This window comes from Sinocyclocheilus grahami, unplaced genomic scaffold, assembly GCF_001515645.1.
Source record: "Sinocyclocheilus grahami isolate Dianchi unplaced genomic scaffold, SAMN03320097.WGS_v1.1 scaffold187.1, whole genome shotgun sequence".
In the NCBI taxonomy this organism is placed as follows: Eukaryota; Metazoa; Chordata; class Actinopteri; order Cypriniformes; family Cyprinidae; genus Sinocyclocheilus; species Sinocyclocheilus grahami.
In genome coordinates, this window is record NW_015505366.1 from 964,173 (window position 1) to 987,833 (window position 23,661).

At 37.6% G+C, this 23,661-nt stretch overlaps 1 protein-coding gene across 1 annotated transcript in view; it reads right to left on the reverse strand.

The window, feature by feature from the left end:
• The window catches only part of pik3r3b (phosphoinositide-3-kinase, regulatory subunit 3b (gamma)), a 173,741-nt gene that overhangs the window by 83,041 nt on the left and 67,039 nt on the right, over positions 1–23,661 (reverse strand). Inside the window, exons 3-4 of the mRNA XM_016284731.1 lie at positions 17,470–17,565; positions 16,367–16,444 (exon numbers count right to left, since the gene is read on the reverse strand). Of these exons, the coding sequence (XP_016140217.1) occupies positions 16,367–16,444; positions 17,470–17,565 (174 nt within the window). The remainder of the gene's footprint in view (positions 1–16,366; positions 16,445–17,469; positions 17,566–23,661) is intronic.

Here is a 23,661-nt window from a genome sequence, read left to right on the forward strand (position 1 = left end):
TATATATATGAGTGCTGTCAATTGATTAAAAAAAACAAATTAAACAAACATTTTTTCTGAAATTAATTGCGTTTAATCCCACCTAACATTAGAGTTTTAAATATTATTTTATATTGCAATAATTTCACATTCATTCTTCAAATAAATGTAGAAACAACATTAAGACGGTATATTTTTAATATTTGTTTAATGGCATCCTTTTTATGACTGAAGGTGAGTATCAGTTCCATATGTATATATATATGAGTGCTGTCAATTGATTAAAAAAAACAAATTAAACAAACATTTTTTCTGAAATTAATTGCGTTTAATCCCACCTAACATTAGAGTTTTAAATATTATTTTATATTGCAATAATTTCACATTCATTCTTCAAATAAATGTAGAAACAACATTAAGACGGTATATTTTTAATATTTGTTTAATGGCATCCTTTTTATGACTGAAGGTGAGTATCAGTTCCATATGTATACCACATTATTATAATTTTTTCCTTAGTCTTACTTATTTAAATGTTCTTTCCATTCTCATTGTCATATATGTATCTATGTTTGTACCAAGAACTCAAAAAAACCCACAACGAATTCCTTGTGTGAATAAAGCTCATTCTGATTCTGATCACTGATAACAATACAATGATATCTCAAGGAAATTGTTTTTTTTCTCCTAATATTTAACCATTGACTATAGCTATTCAGCATTACAGTATAATTGAGAGCTGTCAATTTGATCATTTATTAGACTTTAAAAAATAACAACTTATAATTTAAGTGAACTTAAAACAATCTTCACATAAACCTAAATGCAAGAAGGAAATATACAGAAATTGAATAACGTTAACAAACACTACATTCTAAATTAAATATAGATAAATACTTAAAGCTACAAAAGTTATATTTAAGAGATAAGGGGCTTAGCCTTTGAGAAAAAGACAATCCCCCACCCATTACAAGTGGCTACTGAGGAAATCAGTGTTTATATACAAACTATGAACTTTTATCCCCGTACTTCTCTGATTATTTTAATGTTTGTAACAGAAATATTGAACAGTGTCATCGATTGCACTTGTCAAAGGTTTAATATTTTAGTGGAATCGTTGTCATTTAGGAATAAGATTGTGTGGGGGATTGAATCGAGATTGCGATCTTGCAATTTAAACATAAAACAAGGACTTCAAAGCTGCCTTTAGTGGAATGAACATGTAAGGTAGGGCTGTACGTTAACTTTTATTTGCATATAGCACTGGTGCTACAGAGGTTGAAAGGTTTGTAGCACAGGCCACTCAATCTTAGCACAAGAATAAAACATGTTACCATCTCCAAAAACAACCACAAGTATTGCAGTTCATCACCTAAACCGGACATAATGTTCTAATGTTATTATTATATAAAAAAACATTAAACAAAATCAGAAATATCACTATTGTAATAAATAGTGTATCACTATTGTTTCAATTTAATAATACATTTAATAGAACTCATGACGTTCCAGGAAATCCCTAATATGGACAAAGGCATCCAGCTGTCGCTGTAGCTGAGTAAAATGCAGATAGAGAAGTTTTACCTGATGAAACATCAATATAATAAACATACGATTGTGACAAAATTTGGTTTATCTCTGTTCTTCAAGCCATCTCGGGTATTTTTAAAAGAATAAAGTATTTATAATGCAATTTTAATCGACTTAGCCTTCTATCACTGTATAGAATCAAAGACCATAGAATACTTAACGGGACTTAGAATACTATAAAAGTATGATTTCTGCCTCATTCTCTGATATGAAACCACAGCAGATCACAAAAGTTATTTTAAAGGGGTCATATGATGTTGCTAAAAAGAACATTATTTTATGTATTTGGTGTAATGAAATGTGTTTATGCGGTTTAAGGTAAAAAAACCCACATTATTTTCCACATACTGTACATTATTGTTTCTCCTCTATGCCCCACCTCTCTGAAAAGAGTCAATTTTTACAAAGCTCATCAGTCTGAAAAGCGAGGGGTGCTCTGATTGGCCAGCTATCTAGTACGTTGTGATTGGCCGAATACCTCAAGCGTGTGATGGAAATTTTACGCCCCTACCATATTGTGATGCCTTGTTCCGGCACGACAAGACAAAAACATTAAAACCCATTATAAACAAGGCATTTGTTGCATCCAGTGGGAACATCATTACTGATTATAATGACTTATACTGTCTTTTTACGCGTTGCGTTGCATCGCGCCGTGTAAACATAAAACCATATCTGCATTTGTGATCGGAGAAATGACAAACAACAAGCGCTACTCTACACTGCTCAAAAATCGCATTTGAATCGTCAGTGGCAAATTCTTTAAATATAAAATCCGTACTTACAGTCTGTGAGTCAGAACAGCCAGCATTGTAGTCTACTCTACCAGGATCAGGAAACAGTCCTCCATAAATGCCCTGGACACATCTGAATATTTGGGTTGAACTGTCCTGGAACAGTGTTGTAAATACAACTTAACCACTGATTTCTAGTCATGTCCAATTTTTGGAAGGCCAACAGAGTAGTTTCGCTTTCACAACAAAACACACGGCGGGCTAGAGTGAGCGGAGGCCTAGAGTAAGCGGCGGCCAGCTTGAGTGGGCGGAGGCGGGCGGGCTTACGGCAACCACATGTGATGACCCCGGGCTGGAATCCGCTTCGTCCACGGTGAAAGCCGATCCGGCGATCCACAGCGCAAAGTTGATGTATTTCCTCAACGACCAGCACGGATCAGCTCCAGACATGATGACGCGGATATCGTCCTCTTTTGGAAGGCCAAACAAAGTAGTTCTGCTTTCACAACGAAACACACAGCGCCTTCACGACATGGCGGTGGCGGCAACAACAATACTACAGTGAGAATAAAAGTTACGCCTTCTTTCTTTGCGTGAACATTTGGCCAGCGTTATGCAAATCTTCCCACATCGTGACGTAGACATGTGGGGGCGTGTTAGAACGAGCCGTTTTAGGTTGGCGTGGTTGACTCTTAACTTTTATAAAGAATATCTCTTTGGATTTGAGACTTTAGTCTTTGCAACTTTACAGATCTTCTTTTTGTACCAAGAGCTTGTAACACTCCAAAGAGAGAGGAAAATTTGAAATCGCATCATATGACCCCTTTAAACACTTGACTGATGTTATTAAGTGAATTTGGACTAAAAACATGTCATTAAATGTTTTCTTTGTTTGACAACAGATTTGTAAACAGGCTCTCACACATCGCAAAACTGTATCGCATGCATGCTACTAAATTTATTCATTACACAGACATCTACTACAGCCAACATTTTCCATCTTCAAAACGATCAGGGGCTTTTGACAAAACATTAACAGATTAGCAATGGAGATTAATAATGGAGTTGCCCAGTTGTACACCAACAGGAAAGCTCTGAAACAGAAAGAGGTCACGTGTCATTTGAAAACCTGAGAAGGTGCTTGAAGCCATTCACCTCTCTTCACCTCTTTAATTCATCACTGCTTTCCAACATCCTATGCCATTTCAGTATCAGAAAAGTGACAGACCTCCATGGCTAAATTGCAATTGCATTGATCGACCCTCTGACTAATTGTAAAATAGTTTCCCTGTGATCAGGTTCAAGTGAAATCAAAAACCCATTAAGCTTTGCTGATGACCACCTTTCTCTCCAAATGTGATTAGTTTGTCGACTTGCCGTTATGCCTGCTTCCAATGCAAAGCTTCAAGATATTCTGGGTATTCCAGATGAACCAGATAAGTATAAAACAAACTGCTAGAGAGAGACTGACAGTGGCAGCAGGTGATATCATAGACCATAAATTACCCGATAAGCCCATTTCACAGTAACAGAAAAATACATAAATAAATAAATAAATACATGTTGAACATTAAAAATAAACAATTTTATTTGTTGATAGCCTTTTTTCTTGAACGTACTTTGGTGTAGTACATAATGATGATAATGAATTTAAAATTTTGGGCAATTAAAAACAAAAATTAGGACAGAAAACAAAGAAGCAATATTTTATATTTTCACTGTTTATAGGTCACTAATAAAATGCAGTGCGGAAAAAAAACATGTAAGGTCTTGAGACAGATTTTATTAAAAGTTAAACTTGTAACTTAAGCTTTCCAAAATATGTGAAATTCATGAACAAGACACTACAAAAATTGCCAGACCACAGCGCAATGATCTGTGTATGGCATGTTTACATAGAAAAACAATGGAAAATCAGTGCAGTGTAAGGCAAAAAAAAAGTGTTCCGTGTGAATGAGCTTTTAAAATAACAAAAGTAGGCAAAACCTCACATTTTCAAGAGAATTTTCAAAAGACTGGCTGAACCATTTGTCTCGCCATCATGTTGATTGCACTTCAGAAAATTGATCAAGTCTCAATAGAAATAGTGTTCTTCTACATTAAGCTCACGTGGCTAACAAACTGCGCTGAGCTAATATCAGGCTAGATTAATGCAGGGATTTTCCATATCCCAAGTCCCCCTATCACAGAGGAACAGTCATGCGAGAAACTACCACCTATTGATCACAGTTTCTCAATGAATCCCATTTACTGAGATACGTGATGTTCACCCCAAGCTTCCACATGTATTTCTTATTTTTCTATTCACCCTCCCAGTGGATGCCCATCTGCCGATCTTTAATTTCTTGCCTACCAGTGGCCCAAATCGATTGTTTTCCTCTGCTTGACTTGATCCATATATTGTTGAAGTGTGCTTTTAAATGCCCAGCTTGTAAAGTGTCTAATCCACTACAAACAGATTTGTTTATGTCATCAAGAAGCTTTTGCCCCATCCCTATCTTTCCACCAGCCCTCATGTTCATCCATTTACACGCCTATAAATTAAACTCATTGTCAAATTCAGCCCTCCAATCTGTCTCGCCTAAAACTATAGATCCACCATGCCTTTGTTTATTGTGCCTTCTGTTGGTCACTGGGACACATAATCATCTATGATCATTTGGGCTTTACCCCACTCTCCACTTTGACCCTATAGTACCTGCTTAAAATGTGTGAAGAGACGTCACATGGCGAAGGACCAAAAGGTTGTGATAATAGCCTGAAAACCTTCAGATTGGATTTAGAGGTTAGTGCTGTAAGTTAAAAGCATTGAAACGAGTCATCATCATGATCCTTTGGGTAAAGGTCACCACTGGCTCTGGATAAAGCTGCCTCAGCTGGTCATTATCTGCTGTTAAAATTTTACAAATGGCTTAGTCCCCGTGGAAGCGCTGACCTACAAATCTTGCATAGGCTGTGGAGGAAAATAAGGTAAAGGTGTGTATTATAGAGGTTCAAAAAGCAGGCTGGCTCTGGATAAAGCTGCCTCAGCTGGTCATTATCTGCTGTTAAAATTTTACAGATGGCTTAGTCCCTGTGGAAGCGCTGACCTACAAATCTTGCATAGGCTGTGGAGGAAAATAAGGTAAAGGTGTGTATTATAGAGGTTCAAAAAGCAGAAATTCGACTTCATACGTTTGCATTAAATTGCGTAGGAAATGTAACCTTGTTTTCCTCAAGTCTTACATAGTTTCATTTATCTTATTGTGTAGTCAAATAATTAATATTTGAAAAGCCTCAAAAACTTATAATAAATAAATAAATATACAAATAAATAAAAACTGTTAACAAAATAACAGCTTAACAGATACTGTATTCAGCAACCAGAAATTGGGAATTAGATTCACCATAATTCCATTTGCCCCATTATCTCATTTTTCACTGAGCTGCGCCATGCAGGCAACCCAACTCATTCAGTGGTAAAAGCTGTGACTGTGTTGCATAAAAAAGGAACAGTTATCAAAAAGTCATGGGCTTCTAAATCCAAAAGCACCCCTCAGTACATTCATTCCATGGAGAATAGATATGTAATTAGTGTGTGTTTGCTCTGTAGATCTTAACAATTCCTTCTAGTCAGGGGAAATAACGTTTTTTTTGGCCTCCTATTAGCCGGTTGTTTGGCCTGTTGTAAATAACACTGAGATGTCTGCTGAAATTCATTTGAGAGCGTCACATAGAACATAGAGCATGGTCAGTTTTATTTAAAAGATAACACAAAACTCAAGTAAGTTTCAAGTTGCTAAGATTTGGTTGGGCTTGGAGAGGCAAAACAGTCATCCAGCTGTTTTATAACAATGAAAAAATGGATCAAACAAAAAAAAAAGAAAAAGAAAAATTATTTAATTTTTATAACTTATTTTATAACAATCATAACTTAACAGTTGCTCATTGGCTTACCCACTCTTTTTGTAATATCTCAATGACTTCTATAAAGATACCTTGAACTCACTTGGAAAAGGCACAACATGAATAAAACTACTTTTTCTTAATAACACCAAATTGTGTGGCTTCAATGCCTTACATCTAAGAGAAACAAGGTTTTCAGAGAAAGTAATCAGATTTCTCACAGTGGGAATCACAGTCGGTGTGCGAATGCATGCAGAATATTTGACTCGGCGCCGCATTGTGATTTTATGTTTGAAGCTCCCACACCATGACAGAAATGGATCTCGGATTTTTCCCATTTTCTTTTTCTCCCCACTTGATTCGCTTGCATTTTCACCCACACATCAAAGTGTTTCCTGCATGTCTTCGACACCATACTGTGATCTCCTCATATGAACCAACATTTTTCAAACTGTGATCATGAATACCCAAAGGCAGTTCACTCTGCTATTGCCACCTTATCATTCAGTTTGGACTTTGTTTTCCTTTTGCACCATTTCCGTTCATTGAGTTAACGGTGTCATTCTGTTCATGTGTGGGTCATTAATTAGGCTTGTCTGCTTGTGCATCAAGTTGCTCTCTTTCTGCTCATTGCTGTCAGGTCTTGTCGATGTTATGTGTTGCAAGCCTTCTCTCTGTTTGGATTTACCTTCTGTGGATTTATTAAAGACTGCCTATCATCATCACTGTGTTTTTGTGAGTTAATCAACACAGTAGTGTGATAGAAGACCCGACCCAGAAGTGATTATGCCTCATGTTATAGTTATTGTCTCTTTGTGTGTGTGTGTGTGTGTGTGTGTGTTTTTTTTATGCCTTGAGCAGGGAACGCGCTCCCTCGAGGAACATGTGGAGGATTTCCTGTTTCTAGCCCGTCTCATCCACTACCCAGACGGCTGCTTATGCTCATTCCTACACGCCGGCCTGAACACCACCACCAAGGAGCAGTTGTCTGGGAAGGGACCTTGAGGGAGCTTCGCTGACTACATAGAGTTGGTGCTGCGAGGAGCGACAGCAAGAGTCCATCGCAATCAAAGAGTCTGTCTTCGCCGTGATGTTTGAGCCCGTGCCAAGAGGAGCGATAGAGCTGGACATCATCCCCAAAGCTGAGCTAGCCGCGTCTGACCAGGTGTGCAAGCTGGCTGCCCCATCCATCACCATGGGGGCTCTTGTGGAGAATGAGGGAATGGATGTGAGTGCCGCCCACCCTCCCGCCACTGAGAGTGAGTGTTTACTGGACTTGGACACTGTTTTTCAGTTTGGAGAGTTGTCCAGTCATCTTCGTCCCCCGTCAGTCCCTCTATGTCACCTCCGCTCAGTAGTGGAGCTCCATCTCGGGGCCTGCCGGGAGTCTTTGTCTCCTGGACTTGAGGAGACTGTGGCTCCGCCTCCGTCCTCGTATGGCTCCGCTCTACCTCGTCCCGCCATCCTGACTCCTGCGCTCCTCCCGCCCTCGATATCGGCGTGGACCATCGGCCATTTGGCATTGACGGGCTCCCTCGATCAGTCTGCTCCACCTGGGTCAGACTTCACCACGCCTCTACTGTGGACTTGCTGTTCGCTGACACCCATCTGGCTATGGCCCGCTCTGCCCTCCCCCAGGCTCTGCCTCCTTCCTCAGTTGCTCCAGCTCACCCTCTGGATCCCCACCTCATCATCTACATCTCGGGCGATCATCGCTACGGCTCCGTCGAGGCTGCCTGGATCCTCGGCATTGCTCCACCTCCTCAGCTCTCTGTCTAAGCCTTGGCTCCTCCCTCCAACTATGCCGCCATGGACCGAAGTCTTGGCTGTGGCCTGGGTCATCACCTGCCTGTCTCTGTTCAAGGCCATTCATTGGATCATACCACCTGCACCACCCTGGACTTTTCGTTCGATCCCTCTCCCGGACTCTCATCCTCCACTTGAGCCTCCTCCATTTATCTGCCGGCGTGAGGTCATGGCTTTCCGGGAGGGGGTGTACCGTCACCGTATCATTCAATTTAGACTTTGTTTTCCTTTTGCACCATTTCCGTTCATTGAGTTAATTGTGTAATTCTGTTCAGGTGTGTGTCATTAATTAGCCTTATCTGCTTGTGTATTTAAACTGGTCTCTTTCTGTTCATTGTCTGGTCTCGTCAATGTTACGTGTTGCAAGCCTTCTCTCTGTTTGGATTTACATTCTGTGGATTTATTAAAGACTGCCCATCATCATCATGTTTGTATGGGTTCATCGACACAATAGTGTGATATCTATACTATCCATGTCCATTTTAGTGATCCAGATAAGATATAGTTCAAGAAACCATAGTAATAATTAAGCTCAAAACTGTCATGCTCAAAATTACGCAAAAGTCATTCACAAATGTACAGACCTTCACCGTCCCTTTGCATGTTATTACATACATTGATTACATTTTCTGCCACCAATGAAATTGTAGAACTCATTTAAAGGTTTAGTTCACCCAAAAATTATTTTGTGATCACCTAAACCTAAATGCATTCTGTGGAACACAACAGAAGATATTTTTAAATGTCTCTGTTTTTTGTTCATACTGAAAGCCAATTGGGATCAATAACGTTTGGAACCTAACATACTTCAAAACAACTTAAACAGATTTCTAGGAGCTCCCTTCAACACTTTTTTAACATTTAAATTCCATTCCACGGATTTCCCACCCAAAAATTAATGCACAAAATGCAAATTAGTCCATCGTTTTTGCCTGGGCCTACTAATAATACACTCTCAGAAGTGATAACTCCCATTCCCTTATATTCATGACACTTTTCCAGAATTACACACGCTTGGTGCCAGTCTGGAGTGGAAAAGTATGGAACAGAATGCCTGAACCCAAGAAACTTTTTGGCTTCGCATGTGCACACAAAGACACGCAAACACACTCACACTGTCAAAGCATTCTGTGGGTCAATCCACAAATTCATGCTTTACTAAGGCTACCTTAACCCTTAGTGTTTCTCTTTGGTCCATGTTCTGTGTTTACTACACTACCCTTGATCCCTCGCATCAAATTCTCTGTTGCCTCTATCTTCCTGTCATCAGCCACTCTCTGAAGCAACACCAGAGTCCCAGAGGCTTTTGTTTATGATATTTACGGGTACAAACAGAGAAAGGCATTCAGACATTGGGCTCACAGATGACATGCATAAGGGCATTTAAGGCCCTTGTGAATGGAGAATACTGAAACCCCAAAGGGTCAGTTAGCCTTACAGTTTATTTCAGGTGGTGGACCATTATATATATATATATATATATATATGCATTTTTCAGACATTTGTAACCAAAGTATCTTATGTTACATAAAAAGAATACATTTCATCAGTGCAGGCATTTGGGAAAAGAACTCATGACCTTGGTGTAATAGCGAGTGATACCATGATCTACTGTTTGGCCTACAGAAATGGTTAAAAAAAATTAAATTAAAAAAGAAACACTTAAAAACAAAGCATGTAAATTACCCTTAAATTTTAAGCCTATACTATACCAGTTTTCCCCTTCATTTTACAGATCGCTGTTTTATGCTTATTTTATTGAAATTAACCAGACTGCTATGTTCATAAATTACCTAGACTGCTACTACTTTATGGCAAACAAATGTTCAGAAATGTTGACTTAATAAGTTTATTAATTAAGTTTATTAATCAATTCAAGCTAATTTCTATAACATTTTACAATACATATTGTTTCAAAACAGCTTTACAGAACATGCTCAATCAGTCAACTAATTAAATGTTGCTGATTTTGGCCAGTTATAATGATTTTTTTAAATTTTATAAAATTGCATGTATGTATGTTTATGCATGTATGTATTTATTTATCTCTCTCTTGTAGTCAACTGGTAATCCTTCACAGACTACATTTTGAGAACCTTAGGTGTGTTTAAAACTTGATTTTTGTGCCCCCTCTGTTGATCTCTTTTGACACAGAAAGCTCTGTCCTTTCTATATGTGCTTTTGTGTGCCTCTGGGAGATGTGTGCTGGCTGTTTTCAGCTACGGCAATAGCGTGCCATGTTATCGTAAGCTTTGATGCTGTGTTCATCGTTATGTTGGAGTGATGAAGAGGGCAGTTCCAGTAAGGCACAACCTTTAGGAAAAGGGAGGGGAAAATAGCTTCAGAGATGTCAGCCCTCATTCCTGTGTGACCGCAAGACCCACTGTGGACCCCGCCAGTGGGGCCATGTTCCTCCTAAAACTGAACTCAATCACCTCCTTCATTGTTCTGTAACCTGACTCACAGACACCATAATTTCTGGATGTCATGTGTGTAAAAATGCTATGAAATGTGGAATGATGCCATAAATGTTAACATCTGGCACTGTGATCCTGTCAACAGAGAGTGACAGATACAGTCATTATGAAGGATATGTTGTACATGTGTTTCATGAGGACAAAGACTATATGAATTAATTTTTTTCTTCCATAGAACACAAAAGGAGATCTTTAGTGGAATGCCCAAACTGCTCTTTACAATACAATGAAAACTGGGCTTTCATGGTTAAAAAAATAAATGAATAAATAATCAAAAAAGTTATAAATGCTGCATATTCTGAAGCCATATGATAGTTTTTTTAAAAGAACATACTAAAATTTAAGTTGTTATTCATTTAAAATATAGTGTTCAAAATGTTGCTTAGCAGCAACTTACATTGTATGGAAAAGTGCAACTTGTATATTCTTCAATGAAAACACGGTAACACTTTAGAATAGGGAACACATATTCACTATTAACTAAGAGTTTTCCCTGAACAAACTCCTAATTTGCTGCTTATTAATAGTTAGTAAGGTAGTTGTTAAGTTTAGATATGGTGTGGATTAAGGGATCTAAAATACGGTCATGCAGAATAAGGCATTAATATGTGCTTTATAAGTACCAATAAACAGCTAATATGCTAGTAATATGCATGCTAATATGCAGCTAATTAATAGTGAGAATTGGTCCTTAAAATAAAGTGTTACAGAGAAAACAATTAATAAAAGTCCAGAAAACATGAACAAAGACAACAGGAAATAATGATAAGTAAACTAAACTGTCATGACACTCATTTCTCAATCTATCTTGTTTTATTTTCCACAGAAGGAAGAAATTCCTACAGTTTTGGAATTACATGAGGGTGAGTAAATTATAGAAAACAAACTGTTTAATTTTTGGGTGAACTATCTCCTTAATAAAAACGTTTCCCACTATAGAAAATCATATGTTTTTTTTAATCCATGATACGGAGTATTTGACAGACTTTTAAATTTTTGGGTCCACTGTTTCTTCACTGTTTTCTCATTCGGCTGTGTGCCGCAAAGTTTTTTTGTAGACCAAAAAAGACATTTAGATACCACAATAACAGTCTTGCCCATTTTGTCAGTTTATACTGTATATATATGCTCACAAACGCTGATACCAGCAATGTGCAACAGTACAGTTCATGACGCCTGTGGCACGCCACTGTTTACCCTCTGGGATGGGACAGGAGTGTGGTGAGCGTGCATTTGTGTACGTGCGAGCACACATGTGCGAGAGTAGAGAGAAGGTGATGAGTGTAAAAAATGAGGGGGAATTTGTGACGTAAACAAGAGCCAGCACACAGGGAAGAGGGACACGCACAGACTCAAAGCAATCAACAGACACTGACCTACAGAATTACAGCACCGAATACAGTAGGCCTCATTATAAACCCAACAGACTAAACTTCCCATTGAATAAAGCTGCAGGTCATTAAACAACTCTAATAAAGTGAAAAGATGGCAACTTTGCAAAATAATCAATCTTAATATAAAATTACTCTTCCTGGGCTGCTGATGAGAAAATGTGGTTTGGCCACAGATAATAGATAACATGAGTCTAACATTATTAAAATTGGTCAAATAGAAAGAGACACATAAGCAAACACATGAGCAAGAAAGCAAACTAGACAGCAATAAAAAAGGTAGAAGGCAAAACAAAGCGGTGAATAAGAGATGCAGCACTCATGGGATAAGAGACTAAAAAAAAACTATGAAATGCATCACAACGGTCAAAAACATCCACATAGTGCGTGTTTATATATATATATATATATATATATATATATATATAAACAGTGCAGATGGATGCAAGAACGCATCCTGTGTAAACAGCCCCTAACTCAGTGGAGGAATCAATCAGAACATCTCTGTCAGGAAACTTAAAAGCCAAAAAGGCTGAACAAGGGAGGAGTCTGGCCACAAGTAAGTGTGTGTGTGTGTGTGTGTGTGTGTGAGGAAGAGAAAGCAATCGAGGGATGACATCATTGTTAGTGATCACTTCCAAGGCTGTATCTGCAGAAAAGTGGAGAAAATGCTGGACAGAACAGATAACGTGGATGGATTGTGCAGGTAGAGTGAGCGTAAACAAAACTAGAGAGGCCATCTTGCAAAAAGGTGAGGAAATTTCCAATGAGACTGCTGAAATGATTGAAACGAATGGCTCGTATGGCTTAATGTGCATGTGATGCATTATATACCATAAACATACCATAAAAAATGTATATGCACAAATGATTGCATTTCTGTAGTCTTTAAATGGCCTGGATTTACAGACAGGAAAATAACAGCATCATTTGGAAAAAAAACAACAACAACCTTATAACACCACCTGCAGAACAAAGTGTTCCCGGGGGGCACAGTACCATCTCCCCTCAGAAATCTTTAGGACTTTAGGGCGTGTTAATCAAGACAATCGCTAAAAGACTCCAATAAAACAAAGGGTGTAGAAGAGCTCAAGCAGCAGAAGCCCCTTCTGCCAAAGCTGACTGTAAAAGGCTGGACTCTAATAGGTTATTGACTATTGCATATGAGACAGGATGACATCACTGTCAGCCAATGGGAGAGCAGGAAGTGCGGAAGATGAGAAGAGTGTTTTTAATTTGTGTTTTGCTGAGCTCAGCTTCTCTCACACAAGAAAAAGACAAGAAATGCGTCAATGATGAATGTTGGAATTAATAAATGGAAGGGAAGAGGGGCTGTTGGCTTGTTGTCGAGTGGGCACGGGTCAGCCACGCTCTCTGTGCGCCTGTCACTGTATCCAGGGAGACGTAGCTGGAATCAGTTTTCTTGTCGACTGTGTATGTGTGTGTTCATGCTTGTGTGCTTTTGCTGTACACTGAATGCATATTCATGCACACATGCAAATGCTTGTCAATCCTCCTTGACCATTAGTTTGAATTTACTGCGTGTGCACTTGTCGATCTTCGATTCACCTGATCATGAGTCATTCCTCTCTCCGCTCCTCTCTACCTCCTACGTGAAACCTTTCCTTTTTCGTTCTTTCTCGTTTCTCTAAAATATGTAACCCTGTGGCTAAAACATCTTGCCATCTCCATGACAACACACTGTTCATCCACAAATCGCTGGTTAGTTAGCATAAGCTCTAGCTGGGTGACGTAATGTTGTCTCTGGTCTTCTGTGGCCACTGGACTTCACCACTTCTTGGCTGGGCTTTTAAATGGCAACCATTGTTTGTGTCTGCCAAAACACTTATGAGAGTGTATGCAATGATGTGAGTATTTCCACACTGAGTAACTAACCTGTTACATAATAGCAGGAAATGGGTGCTGGATACACTTTGTAACGTTTCACGGTTGGCTTAATGGCATTCATACCACTCAAAGGTTAGACACTCAAATGGTTACATGTGAATGGAACTATTTAAACAACAAAGATTGTGTAAAAAACATGCATAGAATAAAGAGATGTCATAAACCTCTCAAATACACATATAAATAAACATATATAAATTAATTTTCATTACAAATTTTAAGTAAAAAAATCTGAGTTAAAAGTTGAAAAAATAACATTAATTTAATTTCTAAGCATTAATTATGTCCTCCTTCTGTAATTAATTGATTTATTAAATTAAATATAAAAAAATATTCAATATTATTTATCTCCACCATGTCTGATGATCATGTTATGCGAGAATGACTCAAAGAGCATCTTGTGCTTTAGTGAATATCTGACTTTTGTACAAAGATGTTCAAAAGATGACTGTCAGAATTTTTTTTAAATTATTTTTTTTTATATTTTAAATTTTATAAACAAAAACATTATTCTATATTTTTTATATGAAGGAGTCTTAAAAGGCAAAAACTCAAATCAATGCTGAAGGTCAATATGAAAGAAGCTAACCTTTCCTACATCACTGTAAACTGGCCTTACCACACTGTCAGAGTACATTCATGTCAACCAGTTACAACCTGACAACATCTACTCTATACATACCATAAGAGTGCTTATGTGTCAGAAGACATATTTCAGAATCTGTGCAACAACTTGTGAAAGACCCTTTGCCCTTTTATATATTTGTGCATGTGAGCATAAGTGTGCACATGTACTCTAAAGAAAGTGACATGAACATGCCCAGGTCATGTGATGTGACATTGTCAACCTGCAAAATTATTTATATTGTTGTGATACTTAAGTTGTGAAAACTAAGTCTTTATCTGTGCACATGTGTGCTATACTCAGTGTCAAAATGTAAAGGTTTTGCTGGACTACGTATATCTGCATTTTTAAACTTTCTAAAAGTCTTAGTCCAAAACAACAATTGTATGTGAATTACAGTGATAAACTGTAGAGTTTTCTCCTACGGAAAATTCATGCTGTACCTAATCCTTTTAGTAGAGAGGAAGAGGATGAGGTGTGTGTGAATATGCATCTATTTGCTTCATCTAATCCAATAGTAGTGCTGAGTTTTTTTGGAAGCAGCATCTCCCAAAAAAAGTACGGAGCCAGAGCACTCCCTTGTGGTGCTAAATAAGAACTTCAGCTAAACTTTACAAACTTCAACAACAGTGGCCTGGAACACAGGAAGTTACTCCACTGCTCAAAAAGGTTTTATTGTATCTTTTCATGCTTTAACATGTTTCACAATTAGGACTGTCATCCTTTGACATCCATTTTTTTCTTTTGAACCACATACACGCAACAGCAACATTTTGATCACAGATTTGTCTGAATAAATTATATCCCATTCAAGATTACTTTATCTTTTAAGTTTTAATTAAGACTCTCAAGACTCCCATACAATCAATTCCGCAAAAATGAAACTTAATGGTTGTTTAATAACTAGGTGCCTATTAAGGCCCATGGGGCTCATATATTATTTAATACATATTGTGAAATTAGAATGTACAGAATAAACCACTTATGAAAAAACATGTTATGACTTGCCTGTTTCCAAAGCCTGCAATAATTCTGGGGATCCAGTCGAGGTCTGGCCAGACCGGTACAATGGCTCATTCTCCCAGTCTTGAGCACAGGACAGAGGTCAGGTTTATAATCTGATGTGTTTTCATGCTAAGCAAAACTGTTTAGTAAATTGAACTGTTGGAGAAATAAGGTACATTTAAACCCCTTACAAAAAGTACTGTGGTGGTGCAATGGTAAAGTAATGGTATAAGATGGCAAACACATTGTATTTTGATATATGCATTACCTTTCAAACATCTGAAGTCAGTACGATTTTTTTTAAAGGGGACAACAGATGCCCATTTTCTACAAGTTGGTATGATTCTTTATAGTCATCATGTCCCCTTTAATAATACTTTTATAAAGCAAGGATGCATTAAATTGATCAAAAGTGACAGTAAAGACTTATTTTGTTACAAAAAGTTTGATTACAAATATACAGTATGCTGTTCTTTTAAACTTTCTATTCATAAAAAAGTCCTGAAAAATGTGGAATGGTTTCCGCAAAAATATTAAGCAGCACAACTGTTTTCAACATTGATAGTAATAAGAAATGTTTCTTGAGCACCAAACCTGCATTTTAGAAGGATTTTTGATAAATCATGTGACACTGAAGATTGGAGTAATGACTGCTGACAATTTAGCTTTGTCTTTACAGGAATAAATAGCATTTTAAAATATATAAAAACAGAAAATAGTTATTTTAAAATGTAATAATGTTTCACAGTATTAAGTTTTTTATTATTTTTTACTTTAACTGTATTTTTGATCAAATAAATGCAGCCTTGGTAAGCATAATACACATCTTACAAAAACGTTTAAAAATCTTACCAAACCCAAACTTGTGCCTATTAAGGCCCATGGGGCTCATATATTATTTAATACATATTGTGAAATTAGAATGTACAGAATAAACCACTTATGAAAAAACATGTTATGACTTGCCTGTTTCCAAAGCCTGCAATAATTCTGGGGATCCAGTCGAGGTCTGGCCAGACCGGTACAATGGCTCATTCTCCCAGTCTTGAGCACAGGACAGAGGTCAGGTTTATAATCTGATGTGTTTTCATGCTAAGCAAAACTGTTTAGTAAATTGAACTGTTGGAGAAATAAGGTACATTTAAACCCCTTACAAAAAGTACTGTGGTGGTGCAATGGTAAAGTAATGGTATAAGATGGCAAACACATTGTATTTTGATATATGCATTACCTTTCAAACATCTGAAGTCAGTACGATTTTTTTTAAAGGGGACAACAGATGCCCATTTTCTACAAGTTGGTATGATTCTTTATAGTCATCATGTCCCCTTTAATAATACTTTTATAAAGCAAGGATGCATTAAATTGATCAAAAGTGACAGTAAAGACTTATTTTGTTACAAAAAGTTTGATTACAAATATACAGTATGCTGTTCTTTTAAACTTTCTATTCATAAAAAAGTCCTGAAAAATGTGGAATGGTTTCCGCAAAAATATTAAGCAGCACAACTGTTTTCAACATTGATAGTAATAAGAAATGTTTCTTGAGCACCAAACCTGCATTTTAGAAGGATTTTTGATAAATCATGTGACACTGAAGATTGGAGTAATGACTGCTGACAATTTAGCTTTGTCTTTACAGGAATAAATAGCATTTTAAAATATATAAAAACAGAAAATAGTTATTTTAAAATGTAATAATGTTTCACAGTATTAAGTTTTTTATTATTTTTTACTTTAACTGTATTTTTGATCAAATAAATGCAGCCTTGGTAAGCATAATACACATCTTACAAAAACGTTTAAAAATCTTACCAAACCCAAACTTTGAATGACATTATCATTATCATTATTACCGTGCTACAACAGAATCTTTCATATGTAATTAACTGATTCTAGAGGTGAGTTTTTTGTACTTGCAAAAATATATATTTAATTTATCATGAAGCAAATATACAATTACTAGAAGTCGTCAATAACATCATAGGTCACAAGTGTAAGTGCTAGACTGGTGTCTAACTCTCTTTGAATAGTTTAATTAGATAGGTGAGGCAGAGGAGCAAACTCACCCAGTCTCTCTAGAGCCTCCGTCAGCCTGAGCACCACAGCTGGGGTCTGGTCATGCAGAGCGCACTGCTCCAAAACATCTCCCTTTCCACAGGGGCCTGTCAGAGAAGGAGGGAGAGAGAGAGAGATGATGATGAGAAATCCCACTGGTGAGACTAAATGTCTTGATTAGGTGGCTGCCTGTAAACCCACATCTCATCTCTCCTTAAGGAACAGTCAGGTTGTCATATTCACACAAGCATGGTAGATATGCAACTTAATACTCAAGCCTCAACCTCCCACACACATTAATGCAATAGTTCACATGAACTCGAAAAGCCAGAATTAATCTAGTTTTTGAGCTAATGTAAACTAAAAATTACAAGTAATATATTTAAAAATGGACATTAAAGGGACAGTCCACTCAAAATTGAAAATTCTGTCGTCATATACTCACTCTCATGTCATCCCAAAACTGTATGACTTTCTTTCTTCTGTGGGATGCAAAGAAGATATTTTGAAGAATGTCAGTAACTAAACAGTTTAGATTCCCATTGACTTCCATTGTATTTTTTGTCCATACAATGGAAGTCAATGGGAATCTAAACTGATTAGTTACTAACATTCTTCAAGATATCTTATGCTTGTCCCACAGAATAAAGTAAGTAACTCAGGTTTGGAATGACATGAGGACATGTAAATGTAAATACTGTAAATGATAGATGTTTTTTTTTTTTTGGGGGGGGGGGGCTAGACTCTCCCTTAAAATGCTGCAAAATATAAACATTTTGTCCAAATGGCTTTTTAAAATGCAGTATATGATATGTCCTCCAGCAGAATGAAATACAGTGCATAATGTTTCATAAGCATCATTGTCTCTGACCATCTCCACTGTCCTTCTTCTGAGCACTGACCTTCTGCTGAGGTTACAGTTTGGAAGTGTGCCCATATAGCTCTATATGCTATCTTACATGAGTTCAGACCGCCATGGATAAAATCCTTGAGGAGCTCTGATGTTTAGTATTGACATTTAGTAATGTGAATGACACTCACAATCCTTCACATGACACCCTGTCTATGTTGTCCTGGGACAATGAGCATGACACACATGACCAGAACATGGTGTGGAGTGGAAATGGACCTGGGAGAGGTTTTTACTTTTTTCAGACTGTGCTTTAAAAGACTATTAGCCAATTAGAATGAAAGAAATATGGAATTTGTAAAACTGGAAAATTTATATTCAACACTTTACAATAAGGTTCAATTGTAAATGCATTAGGAAACATGAATCACAATGAAAACTTGTAGTGCCATTTGTGGGCCCTTGTGAATTATCTTCAGGGACAACACGAATTGGCACTGATGTGCACCACCCTCTAATGTCTACACAGATACCAATGCTATCTCTCGTTTTTTTCTCTTCTGTAATTAGGAAATGGCAGTTTATTTAGCAGAATCTCACACACAAGCATCTGTTGACAGCAGGAAAAATTTGCATTCCCATGCACAGGTGTAATTGGTGCGCTAATCTGCACAGCAGTGGCCCTTGTTGCACCCCGCTGCAATTTCCGCACAGGAGAATCACGCTACAAGGTGGCAATACTTTTCTGGACTGTGCTGATTTAGTTTTTTTTTTGGTCAAAGCACCATGATAGAGGTTTAGTTTAAGTGTCAATTAGATCCGGCGGTTTAAATCTAACCAGAAGTATCAGCATCTGCAGTACAGGAACTGATTAGGCCCATCATTACTCTTGACTTACCGTATGCAAATGTATAACTTGCTGTAATCCTAGTAATAATATAGATGCAGCTACAGCAACAGGAAAGGGGGAGATGACAGTGATTAAAAATAAAAAAAACAGAAAGATTAATGAAAAGTTCCTCTGAGGCTTTGATGCAGGTGGCACAAAGACAGCAGAGGTTTGAGATTACACACGTCAACGGCAGAGCGCATTGGTATTCCAACAACATGCGCCACATTTAATTGCTCCACATCCTGCTGGTTCCTCTATGGACCTCGACAAGTGACGCCTTATGAATGAGCAAACAGGTCAGAGCACGACGGGAGGAATCATAATTCTCTCTCTCTCTCTCTCTCTCTCTCTCTCTCTCTCTCACACACACACACACACACACACATACACACACACACTCTTTCTCTCTCTCGGCTTTGATGCAGGTGGCACAAAGACAGCAGAGGTTTGAGATTACACACGTCAACGGCAGAGCGCATTGGTATTCCAACAACATGCGGCACATTTAATTGCTCCACATCCTGCTGGTTCCTCTATGGACCTCGACAAGTGACGCCTTATGAATGAGCAAACAGGTCAGAGCACGACGGGAGGAATCATAATTCTCTCTCTCTCTCTCTCTCTCTCTCTCTCTCTCTCTCTCTCTCACACACACACACACACACACATACATAGACACACACGTTCTCTTTCTCTCCCTTCTTCCTTTTGTTTTGGAAGCCTCACATTCCTTAATTGTTGGCCAGCCAAGATTCATAATGCAGGAGATTAATGTGGAGCTTTGTGCAAACTATACCTTGCATTATAGCGTTATTATAAATGTGATTTGTTTAGGCAGATTATGTTTGTCTATTGATGTAAGCAAGATCAAATTTCATGAGCAATTCATGTAGAAATGCATGTTGAATCCATCTTTTTCCTGTCACTGTATTATATAAACGATTTCCACTGCACAGTCAAAATCACTGTGGAAAACAACTGCATGAGGCATCGGGAAATCATTTCAGACATCTGACTTGGTATTTTCCAACTGTTTTTTTCATGTGTTTCAAATGTCAAAACTTTGCCCTTCGAGCTGCACCAGTGTGAACTTATGTTTACATTTCAGGCACCACACGTGTGCGCAAGGACTTTCATATATGCATGCGTGAAAGCGGTCACAGGTTGTTTGGCTTTGTGTAGAAGGCAGTGGGCAAATTTCCTTTCAATTGGAGTGCTACGATGCGTTTGGTGCTTCAATTAACATCACTGTCAGAAAACATCACTGAGGCAATTTCTCAAAACATGAGGCACAAGCTGATGGGTGAGGGACAGCAAAGAACAGAGGAACAAGAGGGGAAGGACAGAGCATGGGAAAAGCAATACTGAGAACAACAACACAGCAACTAATACAATGATGCTGTTGTTTCAATACATATGATACTTTCGATAAATTGCTATTCTGTATGTACAATCTAAGTACTGCTACATTTCTTCAAATGTCATGTCATGTTCAGTAGCCCCTCCTACTGTGAAATCTCATTCTCTCACACAAGGTGTTTTGAGTTGATTAGCTGATTGGCATGTCACCATATTCTAATTTGTTGAGATAGTGAATTGGTGAGTTTTTGTTAAATGTGAGTCAAAATCATCACAATTAAAAGAACCAAAGACTTAAACTACTTCAGTCTGTGTGCATTGAATTTATTTAATACATGAGTTTCACAATTTGAGTTGAATTACTGAAATAAATTAACTTTTCCACGACATTCTAATTTATTGAGATGCACCTGTATGCACAATATATACATCATGTTGTTTTCTGGCCACTGTCAGAGATTTATAAATTAATCGTTATCACTGATATTATATTATATGATATATGACAACTAATATTATTTTAATAAAAACTGTTAAATGTATTCTATAGCAAATTGTTTACAAAAAAATACACTATTGTTCAAAAGTTTGGGGTCAGTTTTTTTTTTAAAGAAATTAATATGTTTATTTACCAAAGACACATTCATTTGATCAAAAGCAAGAGTAAAGACATTGATAATAATAATAAATTTTTTCTTGAGCAGCAAAGACTGGAGTAATGGCTGCTGAAAAATAAGCGTTGCCATCACAGAAATAAATTAGGCTAAATATTTAAAATATATTTAAATAAAAAAATGTTTATTTTTAATTGCACTGATATTTCATAATAGTATTGTTTTTACTGTATTTTTGATCAAATAAATGCAGCCTTTGTGAGCATAAGGGACTAATGTTTATAAACGTAAAAAAAGCACTTATTCACAAAATTCACTTATTTTTTAAATTATACAAACATATAATTTCAATAATTATCACTTATCAGTTATTGGCCATTATGTGAAAATAATTGTCATATTTATTGTAATTAATAATAATTATCAGCTTATTGTATCAGACAGAATTCCTACACATGCACCGACACACACACACACAGTGTATTTAAACATCAATCACCTTCTGATTGGCTGTGTTTGTGTCATGTCATGCAGCAGATTCACATTCAGAACAAACAAACAAACTGCTTGTCGCCGGAGGCTTTTCACATAGCGCCCGCTGTTACATGTTTCCAAGCATTTTCCAAGCACTGCTTTGCAGTTTAAACTCATGCTAATTAGCTTGCAGGTAACTTAAGACAATCAAAAGATTTGCAAAAAGGAAGGAGAAAATAAACAAAACATGGCTCTGTTGAAAAGGACCTCTAGGGGAAATACATCTCCACTTAATATCTATTGTTGATCCCATTAGTGGCGTTTATGGGTGTAAAGCAGGAGACTATGTTAAACAGTTGGGGTGTCACTGTCACCGTACAAAGCTTGTGTATGCCCGTCAAAGCTGCTCTGTGAGAACACACGAGCCTATCAGATCTTATCCGTTTTCTATTAAGAGGACAGAAAGCAATTTCTAGGGTTTTCATTGCCCTGTGTGTGTGCGCGCGCGCGTGTGTTTTAACAAGCTCTGGTCACGATGACAGGGAATTACTGAATGGATCAGCACTCCTGCACAAAGCCATTAAGTGTCCAAAGTCAGGGGTCAAACAGCTGAAAATGTGGGAAACACAACACGTAATTCCTTATACACACACGAGAACAAACATATTCTCTTATGCCCAGTTTCCCATAAATTAAAATAAATTTTCCTGACTTAATTTGAAATTATCACTTATCAGTTATTGGCCATTATGTGAAAATAATTGTCATATTTATTGTAATTAATAATAATTATCAGCTTATTGTATCAGACAGAATTCCTACACATGCACCGACACACACACACACAGTGTATTTAAACATCAATCACCTTCTGATTGGCTGTGTTTGTGTCATGTCATGCAGCAGATTCACATTCAGAACAAACAAACAAACTGCTTGTCGCCGGAGGCTTTTCACATAGCACCCGCTGTTACATGTTTCCAAGCATTTTCCAAGCACTGCTTTGCAGTTTAAACTCATGCTAATTAGCTTGCAGGTAACTTAAGACAATCAAAAGATTTGCAAAAAGGAAGGAGAAAATAAACAAAACATGGCTCTGTTGAAAAGGACCTCTAGGGGAAATACATCTCCACTTAATATCTATTGTTGATCCCATTAGTGGCGTTTATGGGTGTAAAGCAGGAGACTATGTTAAACAGTTGGGGTGTCACTGTCACCGTACAAAGCTTGTGTATGCCCGTCAAAGCTGCTCTGTGAGAACACACGAGCCTATCAGATCTTATCCATTTTCTATTAAGAGGACAGAAAGCAATTTCTAGGGTTTTCATTGCCCTGTGTGTGTGTGCGCGCGCGCGTGTGTTTTAACAAGCTCTGGTCACGATGACAGGGAATTACTGAATGGATCAGCACTCCTGCACAAAGCCATTAAGTGTCCAAAGTCAGGGGTCAAACAGCTGAAAATGTGGGAAACACAACACGTAATTCCTTATACACACACGAGAACAAACATATTCTCTTATGCCCAGTTTCCCATAAATTAAAATAAATTTTCCTGACTTAATTTGATGCATATTCACGATATTGTCAGCACCATTTACAAATGTTCTGCTCACATTAACTATTACAATAATTGTCTTTTATTCGCTCATTCCCTTTAAGGGTGCGTGCGATACAGTGACCTGCTCTTTCATTATCTAGAGTCCACCTCACCAGGGAAGTGACCACTAGGGGGTGCCACACTAGTCACAGTGTCTCAGTGATACAGATATATGAGCCTTTGTGTGCTGCAGATGGGACTACAGTGTGTGGGGCAGAACCGAATGCTTTAAAAGGATAAAAGAATGGTGAGAGCCTCTGGTGGGAATATAAAAAATGTGAAATACATACACAAATAGGACAGGTGCTCAATCTGAACTCAATCTGTCATACCAAGTGCACAAAATTGGGTTTTCATACTTTTGATGTCAAGGACCCCCAAAAATGATGATTAGTCCCTTGTGAGGAACCCCCTTCC